The 14,603-nt window shown below is 29.2% G+C and overlaps 1 protein-coding gene across 1 annotated transcript; it reads left to right on the top strand.

Annotated features, from left to right (window-relative positions):
* Window positions 1–8,623: 8,623 nt before the first annotated feature.
* LOC114175361 (acidic endochitinase-like) lies at window positions 8,624–13,599 on the top strand (the record flags this gene model as incomplete). The annotated part of the gene is made up of 2 exons (XM_028060137.1): window positions 8,624–8,666; window positions 12,737–13,599. Coding segments are annotated over 2 exons (906 nt in total), but the record flags the coding sequence as incomplete, so codon positions are not given.
* Window positions 13,600–14,603: the final 1,004 nt, after the last annotated feature.

The raw sequence follows: 14,603 nt of genomic DNA, 5'->3' as shown, positions 1-14,603 counted from the left end.
CTTGAGGCCTTTGAAAGGTTAGTTGTGATTAACATTTGATAGCATTTTATATTTAAACAAGATATGATTGTATGCATGCTCCTTATTCATAATTAGTGAGTACTAATAAGTTGATGTTCTCAATTTTGTCATTATCAGAGAAAGACGGATTTAAATGGCCAACCAATTTGATCTCAAATAGTTTGAGCAAAAGATTTTTTTCATCTATCACTACAAAATAACATGTTTTTATTAGCAATTAAATTTTGCTGGTTAGTTTACCCCGTTAAAAAATTATCATTTGTGTTGGTTTATTTTAACCGCAATAATTACTTATGTATTATTTTGATATTTTTAACTTTTTATAATTAGAATGAACATAACTTTTCAACCCAATCATTGTCCCTTATAAAGACTTTGTTGTTGTTGTTGAAATCTTAATACGTAGCTTCTACATATTCTAGAGTAGCAGCAAATGGATATAGATTTGCATTATAATGCATTGCATGTTTCATGTTATGAACCCCTTTCTTTTTGGTTTTTTAGCCTAAATTTCTTCAGTTTTGAGATCCCTTCTTTCAATTCTATCAATGTCTTCCATCTTAATGAAATCTTTGTTTACAAAATAGAAGTTATCTTGTATGTTTAAGTGTTTATGATTGATATTTTATTCTTTTTATAACATTTCTTCATTTAGAAAAGTCAGAGTGCTGCTGAACTTGTTTAGTTTATATCTTCTATGCTAGGAAGCTAGAAATTTGGAGCAACTTTGTTGTGATCCATCACGAAGGTTAGTTGTTGATTGCATTTCTATTAAATATTTTGCCTGCTCATGTAATATACATAGTGGTCTTCCTAATTAATGGCGGAATCAATGCATTTTCATTTGAAAATACTAAATGCAACATGACACTAAGCTGTGTTTATTTCATGGCTGAGATTGGCTTGAGCGTCCAAAAGGTATATCCTTTAAATGTCATGGATGAATTTTGTTAAGTTGTGGTTAGAAATCCAAATGCAGATTTAGCACATTATTTTGATGTGATAGGAGGAAATAGCATTGGTGGAGTCATAATAGCTATGTTAGCCATACTGAATTGGTCAAGCACGAATTGGTTAGGTCCAGGAATTGGTTTCATTGGTAGTGCTTCTACAACCATACTGCATAATGATTGGAAACTTTCTCGTGGTGTATACATCTTTGTTTTAATTGGTCTTGTGCTTCTGCTTGGTGTTATTTCATCTTTGATAGTTGTTGTCAAGCCATGGACTATAAGTGCAATTCAATTCTGTGTTGAATTCAATGTCTCTTTAACTGGACCTTTCCCAAGGTCAAACTTCTTTGGCTGAAACTCTTTGTACCGCAGATTGGGGTAGCATTTCTTTTGATTCTTCTCCTTATGGTGTTAGTAAAGTGTCGTAGTTAGGAATAAAATATTATTAGAAGACAACTATATACTGAATTAATGGGATAGAAGGGGTGTCAAGGTATAGGGATTCATTTTCTTATTTAGCTTCTTTAAGATGAGGGTTCACTTTAGAGGGTATAATGCAACCTCTGATTGAGGTGCGGAAAACTTCCATAGTGCACTTTATGGATGCACTTTAGAGGGTAAAAATTGTCAAAATGATAACCAAATAGTATTAAATAGTAGTTTGGTGAAACTTATTATCAACATTTGAAGTTTGTTGTGTCGTTCACTGACCGTAGGTGTAACCTTTTATTTAAGAAATGATATTTTTCATAGTTTAAAAATAAATTTACTTTTATTTTTCATGTATTTTTAATTTATTAAACAATTAATATTTAATGTTCAATTTTTTAAATTATTTTTTGCTAAAAATCAACCGCTTTGGTAATTGGGGTCTTTAAACCAAAATGCATGAATATTTAATATTACTACTTGTTTTTGTAGTTCCATTAGTTATTGGGCCATACACTATGGTAACATGTGTATGATGCTCACGTAGATTGTGGAAAGAATGTCAGGTTTATCACCACACTCTAAACATGATTCAATTATTTTTAATTATGCAATTAATGTTTTCTTTGATTGTATATGTTATCTAATTTATTACTTAATGTATTTACAACATTTATCTGCTATGTACAGTGTGTCCTTTCTCATTCTTTATGGAATTGCCCCTGGCAACTGAAGGCTGGGGGGTTGATGCAAGTTTAAAGATTTATCCGCCCTTTGTTGGTGCGGCTGTATCAGCAATTACTCTAGTTGTTTCATTTGGGTTTGCTGTATCTCGTCCTTGCCTAACTCTTAAGGTTTGTGAACTTATTGCAATAAGTACTGACTTTTTAAACTACTTTAAAATTGGAGGAATGGATTCACAAGAATGAAAGTGTACCAAACTTTGTTCGACTTGAAGTTCTAACCTTTGTATATAATGTACAGATGATGGAAGAAGCTGTACATTTTCTCGGTAAAGAAACTATTATTCAAGCAGTTGCTAGATCGGCTACAAAGGTGAGTACATTTACAGATAAGATTACATGGCCCTATTTTGCCAATATGTTTATTTTATTCTTGTGATCCTAGCTTTGTTTGGAGTAGTAGGCATACTAATATTCACAACAGCTATTTTATGCCTGTGCATATAACTAAAACATTTAATCCTTCACAGAAACAATTATTGTTAACCTTTAGTTTACTTCTTTGAAGTTAGATACTTTTGCTATCATTTTGAGAAATTTTTATACTGATTATAGTCGTGTGATGTTAGTATATTTATTTGATAGCATTTTATACATCATCACTCTGTTTCAGCATTTGGAACCTCAAACTTGAGCACGATCTTGATTCCTTTTACTGAATACTTTTCTTATTATTCTTGGGATTGAGTGCATTTTGATGTATCTTCAATATAGATCATCTTATGGTTGTGTGTTGGGCTCATTTGATGATTCTTAATTAATTGATTGTTATAGGAGGTCAACAACATTTCATGACAAAAATAGGGATAGTGATAAGGATGATTATCAAGACCGAGACTATGATGTTGCGACATTAGAAAATAACTTAAGTCAAGCCTTCCGTTATGGAATTTACAATAATGATGACATTGAAGAGGTACAATGCATTTATTTCAGGGGATCCTCGTGTTTGCATTTCATAGTGTAATTTATTATATAGCTCTGAATGGAAGAACAAAAATATGTGGAATTTTTGTGAGATTATTAAGAATCACTTTCTGATATAGTGTTGGTTTATCCTCACAAAGCCCTTAGAATTGTTTTCTTCAGATGGTTTTGTGAACTATGATTCAAATGTTGTCCATTTTGTTGTTGCAAATTTGTGAACTATGATTGAACTTTAGAACATAATAGATGTTTCTAAATGAATTATATATATATATATATATATATATATATATATATATATATATATATATATATATATATATATATATATATATATATATAATCTTCTAAAGTCTGATATTAGGAATTCTGGGTTGGATGCTTCTATGATCAAATGAGAGAAATGGGATGACAGGGTAGAGATATGTCTACTGATTTCAGGTTATATATGCATGGAGGTGGTCATCAATGATATTATATGAATTTAACTTGTAGTGCTCACGTCAACCGGGAAACTATGAGTGTGGATTTTATACCATGAGGCACATGCATAGAATCATATCCGCAAACATTGTTGACTCATGGGATATGGTAATATGTACAATTTATAAATCACATCTTAAGTATTTATCACTAAAATATTGTTGACTCAACTATTCATTGTGTAGATTTTCAATGACACATCTCCAATGGATCAAGGAGTCTTGAAGGAAGTTGGTGAGCAGTGAGCTTCGTTTCTTTTAAGTGTTTATATAAGATGATGTTAGGTGTTTTATGACTTATATAGTAATTCGTTTTGGAGTAATATTATATTTCATATAAACATTAGATTCTATTTCATGTAAATATTAGATTGAATGAGATTTGTTTTTTGGATGTTTTGAGTAATTATATACAGTATATGATGTTAGGTGTTTTATGACTTGTATAGTAATTCGTTTTGGAGTAGTATTATATTTCATATAAACATTAGATTCTATTTCATGTAAATATTATATTGAATGAGATTTATTTTCTGGATGTTTTTGGTAATTATATACAGGTTTGGTATGTGGTAAGAAGCATAAACAATTTTTTCATAAAAAAATAATAAATCACTTTTTATACCGGTTGAGGTCATACTTGGTGTAAAATGCGTAATTTTTTATATCAGTTGAAACTATAATCGGTATAGTAAGTCATTTTTTCTTACATAACTTTCCATTTCCAAGAGGACTTTCTATACCGATTTTAGAAATGGTATAAAAAATAATTTTTTTATACCTGTCATGGAATCGGTGTAGAAAGATCAAACCTTCTATACCACCTGCATCTATACCGATGCTAGAATCGGTATAAAAAGTCTTTTTTAACCGGTATAAAAAACATATTTTACACTAGTGTCCCACCCTAGGAATAACTATTTTCTCATTTCATTCAGTTCATATCAAATCATAAAAAATTATACTAGACTTAAACTAATTATACCATTTTAGATCAGTAAGTTCTTGCTCAGTGAAGTCATGTCTCACTCAATTAGTGTCCCTTAGAAGGAGACTCGCCCAACGACCACATTACTCGCTTAGTGAGAAGGCCCTAATGCTCTCTAACTTTGCTTAAAACCTTCTCATTTAACAACATATAGACTCACTTAGCGCGAGAGTACTCAAAATAAATTTCTTAAAAAGTCGCCAAACAAGATTCTCTCACTCAACAAAGCAAGCACACATCTTGCTCTTGAGTTTTCAACATTCTCAAACTTGTATAACCAAGCTTTAACTCACTAGCAAGTATACCCCTTATGAATTCTTTTAATAAGCTCGCTAAGTGAGAAATGACTTGCACAACGAATCAAAGTGTTGGAGCTTTCTAACTTACAAATTATGCACTCTCACTCAACGAGTCATATGTTTTCCCAACTGTTAAAATCAAATCTGTCTAATCACCTTAACCACAAGGGGATCTAAATTGATTAATAGGCTTTTACTGGTTTAAGATGAATCTTGGAAAGATCTTTAGGTTTTAAAGCTCAATTAATCAATTACACAGTTCTGGGTTAATGGACTGTTTAAATCAATCAAAAAGGATTAAGAGAGAGAAGAAGGAATCAAGACACACAATTTATACTGGTTCGATTCAAGGCGAATCTACATCCAGTCTTCTCCTAAGTAACACACTTAGGAGGATTCCACTAAACAGAAAGGTTCCAAGAATTACAAGCACACCTATGTAATTCTAACCCCCAAAACCCAAGAATTTGATTCAACAATCAAGAACTCCCCCTAGGAGCAATGCATCCACACAATTGCACCTAGGTCCACACTTCAAACACTGAAGCAACTGTAATCAAAAATACAGAAAACAAAACAAGAAACGAATACACCTAAGTTGTGCAGATTTGACTTGATGCTCCTTGAATCAAGCAAGATCCATCATGGTAGAATCAACCATCAATTCTTCTTGGATCTGTACTTGAGTTATCTTGCAGAATCTTCTGAAATTTTGTGTCTCTCAGATGGCTCTATCTCAGATGAAAACTGCGTGATCTTTCTGATTTTTCCAGACCCAAAACAGATTCCAAAACAGCTTTTATACAAAGGTTTTTGTTGTTACTAATTCGATTAGCAATTTACCTAATCGATTATCGTGAGTATATTTTCACTTACTTTGTACAATACTCAAGCTAATCCATTATTTAAAGAACTAATCATATGCAGAAATACACAGCAGGCCTGAAATACATTTGATAAAGAGAAGCTAATTGCCTAATGCATATCCTAACTGGACCAAGCTATGTTTTATCCTAGATCAGTAGACATCATCAAAATTGTTCTTCATTTATAGGTGAAAGGCTCCCCCTTCCAACACCAACAAGCTTGCATAATTATGCAGGCTAGTTCTGCTAATAGTGTACTCTTAACCAAATTATCTAAGTTTTTCACTCATTCTCAATTAGAAACATGCATAATCTTACTTATCAAACAACCTCAAACAAGTTCAATCAGGTCACAACCAAATTCACAAATATCATTAGTACAGACAACTCAAAATCACAAACTAAACATCAATTCAATCAATCACTTCAAAGACAAATTCACCCAATCAATTCATCACCTATCATCATCATACAATTCACATCTTATCAATCATAGTATAATTAAATTTAAAACTAACTTTCCTACACACTTTCCTCTCTTAGGAATCTTAGAGCTCTATATCACACAAAATCTTCTAACTATCTACACATACATTAGATCAAAGACCTAAGTATATCACTAGCATAAAAATTCAACAAAGATTCAGTTTTAGTATATTTAAGGCACATGCATGGTCAACACAACTAGTTGTAACTCAAAATGCTAAAATTTGTCTCTAAAAATAAAGGAAAACTGAACTTATCTTGTTTTCAATTTTGATTGAACACATATGAAGAGTTCTCTGTGTTGATTCTATTGGTGGTTCCTAATCGTCAAAAAGATAAACGATTGGGTCAACAACTTGGTGAAAAGATAGAAGAGGTTCTAAAAAAACTTTGAGAGATGAAATGATTTAATAAAATGAAACTTGATTATTAAAAAAACTAGTTGTAGTTCAACATTTTATTGATAAAATAATCGAACATCAGCTTTTTTTAAAAAATCATATCTACTACTCTTTACCGATTTTCTAGATCCTTACAAAAGTAAATTGAATAGAAAATCAACTTTAGTTATATATTAATATATTTTAAAAAAAGATTTATCAATTTTTTTAAATATAATTTATGAAATATTTATTAAAATAATTTAATATAATTTTTAAATAATTTAATACAACAAATATTTTTTAAAGTTATAAGAAAATTTTATAAAATAGTAATAAACATTATTATATTTTCTTAATACATAAAATTTATATTTTAAATAAGGCTTAAATATACATTCAGTCCCTATTTTTGTTGATTTTATTCAATTTGGTCCCTATTTTTGTTTTATGTTCAATTAGGTCCTCATTTTCGTCAAATTGTGGTCAATTTGGTCCTTTTCACTAACGGTATTTAAATAGTTAACGTTTTTGAACAGTACGTGTCACGTGTCAGCTCCTGGTTTTTTTGATTTTTTTAAAATTTTTTAAAATTTTTTTTTAATTTCAAAAAAAGTGTCCACGTGTCAAGTCATAATTGTGCCTCGTGTTAATGCTAGTACCACATGTCAGTTTGTAGTTGTATTATTTATTTTTGTTCAATTTAGTCCCGATATTCGTTATTTTTGTTCAATTCAGTCCCTATATTCGTTATTTTTGTTTAATTTAGTCCCAAATTTTGTTAAAATAGAACCATTTAATTTTTAAAATTGACATTATTATTAGTTATTTTTAAATTTAATTATAAAATATAATATTTAATTATTAATTGAATATAATTCTTAGATTCAATTGTTAAATAGAATATAGTTATTTAAATATTATTAAAATATGATTACTAAAATTTTAAAAATATATATTAACATTTGTAAAATTCACATTTAAATTTAAAATATTTAATATTTTTATTGCATTTTAGATATTAAAATCTAAAATATTTTATATGTAAATGTTAATTTTACAAATATTAGTTTATTTTTCTAAAATATTTTGAATATTTAAAATATTTTATATATCAATTTTAAAAATATTTTAGAATATAAATATTAGAAAAAAAATTAATAATTATATTCTTATAATATTTTAAATAATTATATTCTATTTAGCAATGAATTTATTCAATTTATAATTAAATTTAATAATTTATAATTGAATTTAAAAAATAATAATTCAAAGGTTAATTTTAGAAAAGATATTAATATAATTTGTATAAAAGATATTAAATTTAGTGTCAATTTGAAATAGACAAAATTGATTTATTTTAACGAAAATTGTGATTAAATTGAACAAAAATAACGAATATAGGGACTAAATTGAACAAAAAAAATAATACTACCACAAACTGACACGAGGCACAATTGTGACTTGAGACGTGGACCATTTTTTTGAAATTAAAAAAATTTTTAAAATTTAAAAAAAGATTAAAAAGAAAAATTAAAAGAAAATTCAAAAACACCAAGAGTTGACACGTGGCATGTACTGTTAAAAAATGTTAACTATTTAAACACCGTTAGTGACAATGACCAAATTAACCACAATTTGACAAAAATGAGGACCTAATTGAACATAAAATAAAAATAGAGACCAAATTGAATAAAATCAACAAAAATAGGGACCAAATGTATATTTAAGCCTTTAAATAATAATATATCAAAATAAATTATTTTACTTAAAATTTATTAATTTTATTAATTTACTGTTTTAAAATTTTATTTATTTATCTATAAAAAATAATTAATAATAAAATTAATTTATAAAATATTAGTTTGCTAATTAAAACTGAATAATATAATTATATAATTTTATAATTTTAATTATGAATTTGAATTTTGATGGAAAAAAGTTTGCTCACTATGAAGGTCGGTGATTTGCTGCAGTTTTCGATTGGAGTATGTCCTATTGTTTTTTTTTTTTTTTTTTTTCATTGTTTCCATGTTCTGTTTCTGAAAATATCTTTGGGATGATTTGGCTTGCATCAAATATGTGACGGCAAATATCAATAAAGATTTGAACCTTAACTTAAAATATTAAACAAATCTTGTTAAAACAAGACCTGGTTCAAAGCAAACAAAAATTTATATGTAGGAAACAAAATATCGATTTGGTTTCTTTATTTTCTTTTATTTTGGTCTATATTTTAAAAAATTTAATACAATCAAATCTTTTTCGTTCGTAGTGCACTAACATTAAAGGAGTGCTTTTGGATTTTTTTATTTTTATTCTTTTATTTTTTTTTGAATTTTTTAAAAATAATTAAAAAAATTATCATATGTCAAGCTGATATCGTACCACGTGATAATGATAGGATGATGTGATAGTACCACGTATTATTATTATGCTAGGTGTCATCTTCTCATTCTCAATTTGGTTCCTGTATTTTTATTTTTGTTTCAATTTAGTTATAATTTTTGTAAAAATTGTGCAATTTCGTCTCTCACCAAATTGAAACAAAAGTTAATTTTTATATAAATGTTATACAAATAATTTTATTAAATTTGATATTTTTATTCAAATTGATATTTTTATAATATATTTTTAACAAAACTAAGTTTATTTAAATTTGTGTTTCATATTTAACTTTACTTAATATTGTCTTCAAATTTTAAATTTATTTGTTTTCGATTGTTATTGTTACATAAAGTAGTTAAAATTATTTTTAAAATTTATATAATTGTTATTTTTACACCAACTCAAACATTTGTATAGAAATTATTGAACTTTACACATTTTAAAAATATATAATTATTTGAAATATATATATTCAAATAAAAAACAATATTAAAGTATGATGTAATAAAATATCAATATAATTTATGATTTTTTTTTCTATCAGCATTATTTTTTATTAACAACTTTAAAACAATTTTTAAATGAATTTCAATGTAAAATATAAATTTAAATAAACTTAATCTTGTTAAAACTATTTATTAAAAATATTAATTTTGATAGAAATATGTGTGTACATTTATATATATAGAAATTAAATTTCGTTTCAAGGTTGAGAGGGACAAAATTGCTCAATTTTTACAAAAAATATGACTAAATTGAGATAAATAAAAAATACAATGTCATTATCAAATTGAGAATGAGGAAGTGACACCTAACATAATAGTGATGCGTGACACTGTCATTACCACATCACAATGTTATTGTCACATGACACGACGTCAGCTTAACACGTGGCAAAATTTTTAAAATTTTTAAAAAATTAAAAAAATTAATTTTTTTTTTTAAAATTAAAAAATTCAGAGAACTGACACGTAAGATACTCTTTTAATGTTGTTACTACACTACTAACAACTAACGAAAATGATTTAATTGGATCAAGTTGTCCAAAATAAAAACCAAATTGAAATAAAAAAAAAGAATCAAATTAATATTTTATTACGAAAATAAAGACTAAAAATACAATTTAACCAAAAAAATATTATAAAACAGAACCATAAAATCAATCCAGGAAACAGAAAGCAAAACCAGAAAACAACCAAAATGAAAATTAAAATCAGAAATATAATAAAAAAGCAGAGCAAAAAAAAAAAACGAAACTAGAACTTGAATCGAATCAAAAACCAGGAAACAGAACAAAAACCGGAAAAACGAAATGACATATTGCTTAGAGCTTCAACCAAGCTTCGGTTTGACACAAAGTAAATGCTTGTTCTTCGTTGTTCAAACCTAACCTTTCGATTCTTCCTTAATGTCGCAAAAAGCAAATAACTTTCGTTTGCATTTCAAGCCCTAAACTTTGGATTCTCCCTCCCTCGCATTTACAACTTGACATGTTACTTTAAACATCTGAGCAATGGCTTGTTGAGACAGAAATTTTTAAGGGATTGAAAAAATATTCACAGATGGATATTTATTTTTTGGTAAAATGTGTAACAAATATCCAGATATTTTATCGCAATTCGTGTTTTATTTGGTCTTTTTTGTAACGCCGTTTAAATCATTTACGGAGCATTTGTATTAGGTATATTACGTGTAGTGTACAGGTGGCTTAATTAGATATTTGGGGATAAATAAGTAAGCAAGGGTTTTGGTAGGGAATGTTTGGGCAGTTGGTGAGTTTTGACAATTTTGTTCCTCCATTCCCAATTGGTATTGCTGCAATCTTCTTCTTCCTGCAATCCCATTATATAGGTATGTTACTGTCCCAATCTTCTTCCTTTACCGTTGGAGGCAACCGTGTTGTATCACTTCGTGCACTATTGTCCTACACACGTCAATACCTCACGTCAATACCTCCAAGATCACCAATAAGCAAGAACCATTTTTTATTTTCAACTTCCGCAACAGCATACGCTAAGGGCAGTAACTGATCATTAGCATCTCTACCCACAACACTCAACAACTCACCTCCGTATTTTCCTTTTAAAAAACAACCATCCAAACCTGTGATGGGTCTACAGAAGACAAAGGAATCTTTACATCCTTTTAAACAGGAGTAAAACCTCTGAAAAATTGCTTCATCATTATCATTTTCGACTTTGATTATCATTTTCCACTTTGATTTTTATAGTTGATCCAGGATTACATTTTAGTAATTCATGTGCATAGTTATAGATTCTTTTATATTGCTCTTTAAATGACCCATCTACTATATCTGCAGCCATTGCCCTTGCTTTACGAGCTGTTGATGAAATGACAAGTATTAGCTGCTTTCTCTGCAAATCTGAACTCAAGAAAGACGAAGATAAAGAAATTTCCCTAATTGCAAAATTTCCCATAAATTGAAAAATTAACGTTAATTAGCCACCTGTACCTGTACAGTACACGTAACACATCCTAATACAAACCGTGCCACCTGATGTTCCGTTAATAATTTAAACACTACGAAAATGAAGACCAAAAAGGTATTTAAGTCAAATATGAATAAAAAAATATATTAAAATTTGATTCTATATATTTATACATGTCGTCATTATTTACCAATACCCAATAATAATAGGATCGATGAACAAAATTTGATTATATATATATATATATATATATATATATTTTGTAAATATCTTTATATAAGATTTAAACGATTTTGGAAAAGGAGAGAATAACCATCCCTATGAAAGATGTAAGATTTTTTATTAAAAAGGAAAAATTAGAACACTGGTTTGTCTTTTATTGGAGTCAAGATGCAAAATATCAGGATTTGGTTTGGGAGAAGTACTCTAACTTAATTGTCGAGTCCTAAAGCCACACATTTTGGAAATTTTCTACTGAGGAAGATAAGCATAAATCTGATGACAAAAAAGCTAAGTTTCTATGCAGTACATATTTCACAAACACCGTATTTCCTTCCTTCATAATCGTATAAAGTAAGAAATAGAATTAACTATCGAGACCTATGCTGAATTAAACAGCTACTGTCAAAAGAGACACTTATTTAATATAATACTGCAAATTTAGCTAAAACGGAGTTATCTCTAAATTTTGGAATTATTTGATCATCTGAATGAAAAGTTATCTTTAAAGACAACACAAAGGTTGAACAAAATAGTGACATCTGCTTAGCTTTTACTCTGTAGATAGAGATTTTAATAGAAAGCTGTTTCAGTTTTGATATTTATATTCTGTGTGTCTCCAGTTATTGAGACGTGAAGGTGAATAAAAAAAAGTAGTTACTAATATCGAAATTAAATTTCCAACATAAGTTGCTACTACCTATACTCTTGTCAATTGTAATGCCAACAGGAATATGAGCTGGTCTGTTGCCATTGCAGAAGCTCAAAACTGATAAACATCAAAGAAAAGGTTTCACAGAACAAAGAATGCTATGTTGTTTTCTTCACCACTTATGAAAGATGAATTTGCCTGCATGCATCATACAATTGACCGCTAATATTTTCATTTACCATTCTTTGATAAAGAGGATTGGTAAATTTGCGTGAAGTTCGCAGAAATGATTATTATATTATTCATGACGGCCAAGGCAAGCTCTATGAGAAAAGCTCCAAAGTTTTGAAGGGGTTCAAACACTTTATAAAAGCCATTCTCCCAAGCAGTGCATGGCACAGAAGCAGCCATTTCCTTAGATACTTACAATGAAATCAGCAATTCCAGTCACGTTCTTGTGCTCATTAGTCCTGTTAGCACTAGCAAAGGGATCCTACGGTGGAGAAATTGTTATCTACTGGGGCCAGAATGGCAACGAGGGCACACTGAGTGAGGCTTGTGCGACAGGGAACTATGATTATGTGATCATAGCCTTTTTGCCAACCTTTGGCAAGGGCCAAACTCCCATGATTAATCTTGCTGGTCACTGTGACCCTCTTAAAAATGAGTGCAGTGGCCTAAGCTCAGACATCAAATCTTGTCAAGCAAAAGGCATCAAAGTCTTGCTCTCTTTAAGAGGAGATACTGGAAGCCACTCAATTGATGCAAGTGAAGTAGCCACATACCTTTGGAACAACTTCTTGGGGGGACAATCACCCTCTAGGCCTCTTGGCCCTGCTGTTCTTGATGGTATAGACTTTGACATTGAAGGTGGATCAAACAAACACTGGGGTGATCTTGCAAGGTTCCTTAAAGGCTACACCATGGCCAAGCAAGGGAAGCAAGTCTACATCACTGCAGCTCCTCAGTGCCCTTTTCCTGATGCTTGGATTGGAAATGCTCTCACAACAGGTCTTTTTGACTATGTTTGGATCCAATTCTACAACAACCCTCCTTGCCAATACACTTCTGGGGCAATCACTAACCTTGAAGATGCATGGAAGCAATGGATCACAGGTATTCCTGCCAACAAAATATTCTTGGGGTTACCAGCTTCCCCACAGGCTGCAGGAAGTGGCTTCATTCCTTCTGCTGATCTCATATCTCAAGTGCTTCCAGCCATTAAGGGTTCTGCAAAGTATGGAGGTGTTATGCTGTGGTCCAGGTACTATGATGTTCAGAGTGGTTATAGTTCTTCTGTTAAGAGCTATGTTTGAAATCCAACTTACTGCTTCTCATAAATGAATGTATATATTTTGACATCAGGATGAAACTTTGATTGTACACTGTCATGTCTTCATGAGATATACAAACCTATTTTCTGTCATTTGTTGTCATGTACAGAAACTTTAACTTGCAATTGGATGTTGACTGTAAATTTAAATTGAAGATAATAAAACTCCTTGAGTAAGGAACATTGAGAAAACAATTCTTATAACTATAATGTTAAAACGAACGGATAAGATATTTTGATAACAGAATTCCTTTTACATCCTACCCTTACTATTTTTTTTTAAATATAAAAATTAACTTTTGTTAAAATCATTTATCCCGTAAAAGTTAAAAGTTGAGATGATGGTCAAATTATCTTAAAAATCCTTTTTCCTTAATGGAATCCCCTCTAAAATTTGAATCAATATTCAAAAATCAAAATAGGTAGTCTGACAGAAAAGAAAAAACAGATGTCCTTTAATGAAAGAGAAAGGATACGTTTACAGTAGCAATGGGACTATGTATACTCCCATTTGACACGGGTAGAGGTAGCGTGTATATTAACTTTTTAAATGTCAAGGGATGGGACATACAATACAAGTGGCAAAAATATTCATAAACAATAATAATAACACACACACACACACACATATATATATATATATATATATATATATATATATATATATATATATATATATAAAATAAAAAATATAATAATAATAATAATAATCTTATTATTATAATATATATATATATATAATAAATAACATATATAATAATAATAATAAATTAATTTTTATTATAAGGGTAAAACTTTTTTTATTTGTCATAGTCAAATATTTTACGAACTTTCACAAATTTTACTATAAATTCACTTCATCGTCACTTCCAAATCTCTTAAAATTATACAAATTTCACTTTCACATCCATTCAAATTCATTCACTCCCTCTCCTTCAAATCAATCATAAAAGAACACACTCTTAGGATGGAAGAAAAGCTTGTCGC

This window comes from Vigna unguiculata, chromosome 3 (assembly GCF_004118075.2).
Source record: "Vigna unguiculata cultivar IT97K-499-35 chromosome 3, ASM411807v1, whole genome shotgun sequence".
Taxonomy (NCBI): Eukaryota; Viridiplantae; Streptophyta; class Magnoliopsida; order Fabales; family Fabaceae; genus Vigna; species Vigna unguiculata.
Note: the sequence above shows the minus strand (reverse complement) of the source record. Positions and strands in the feature narration are given on the sequence as shown.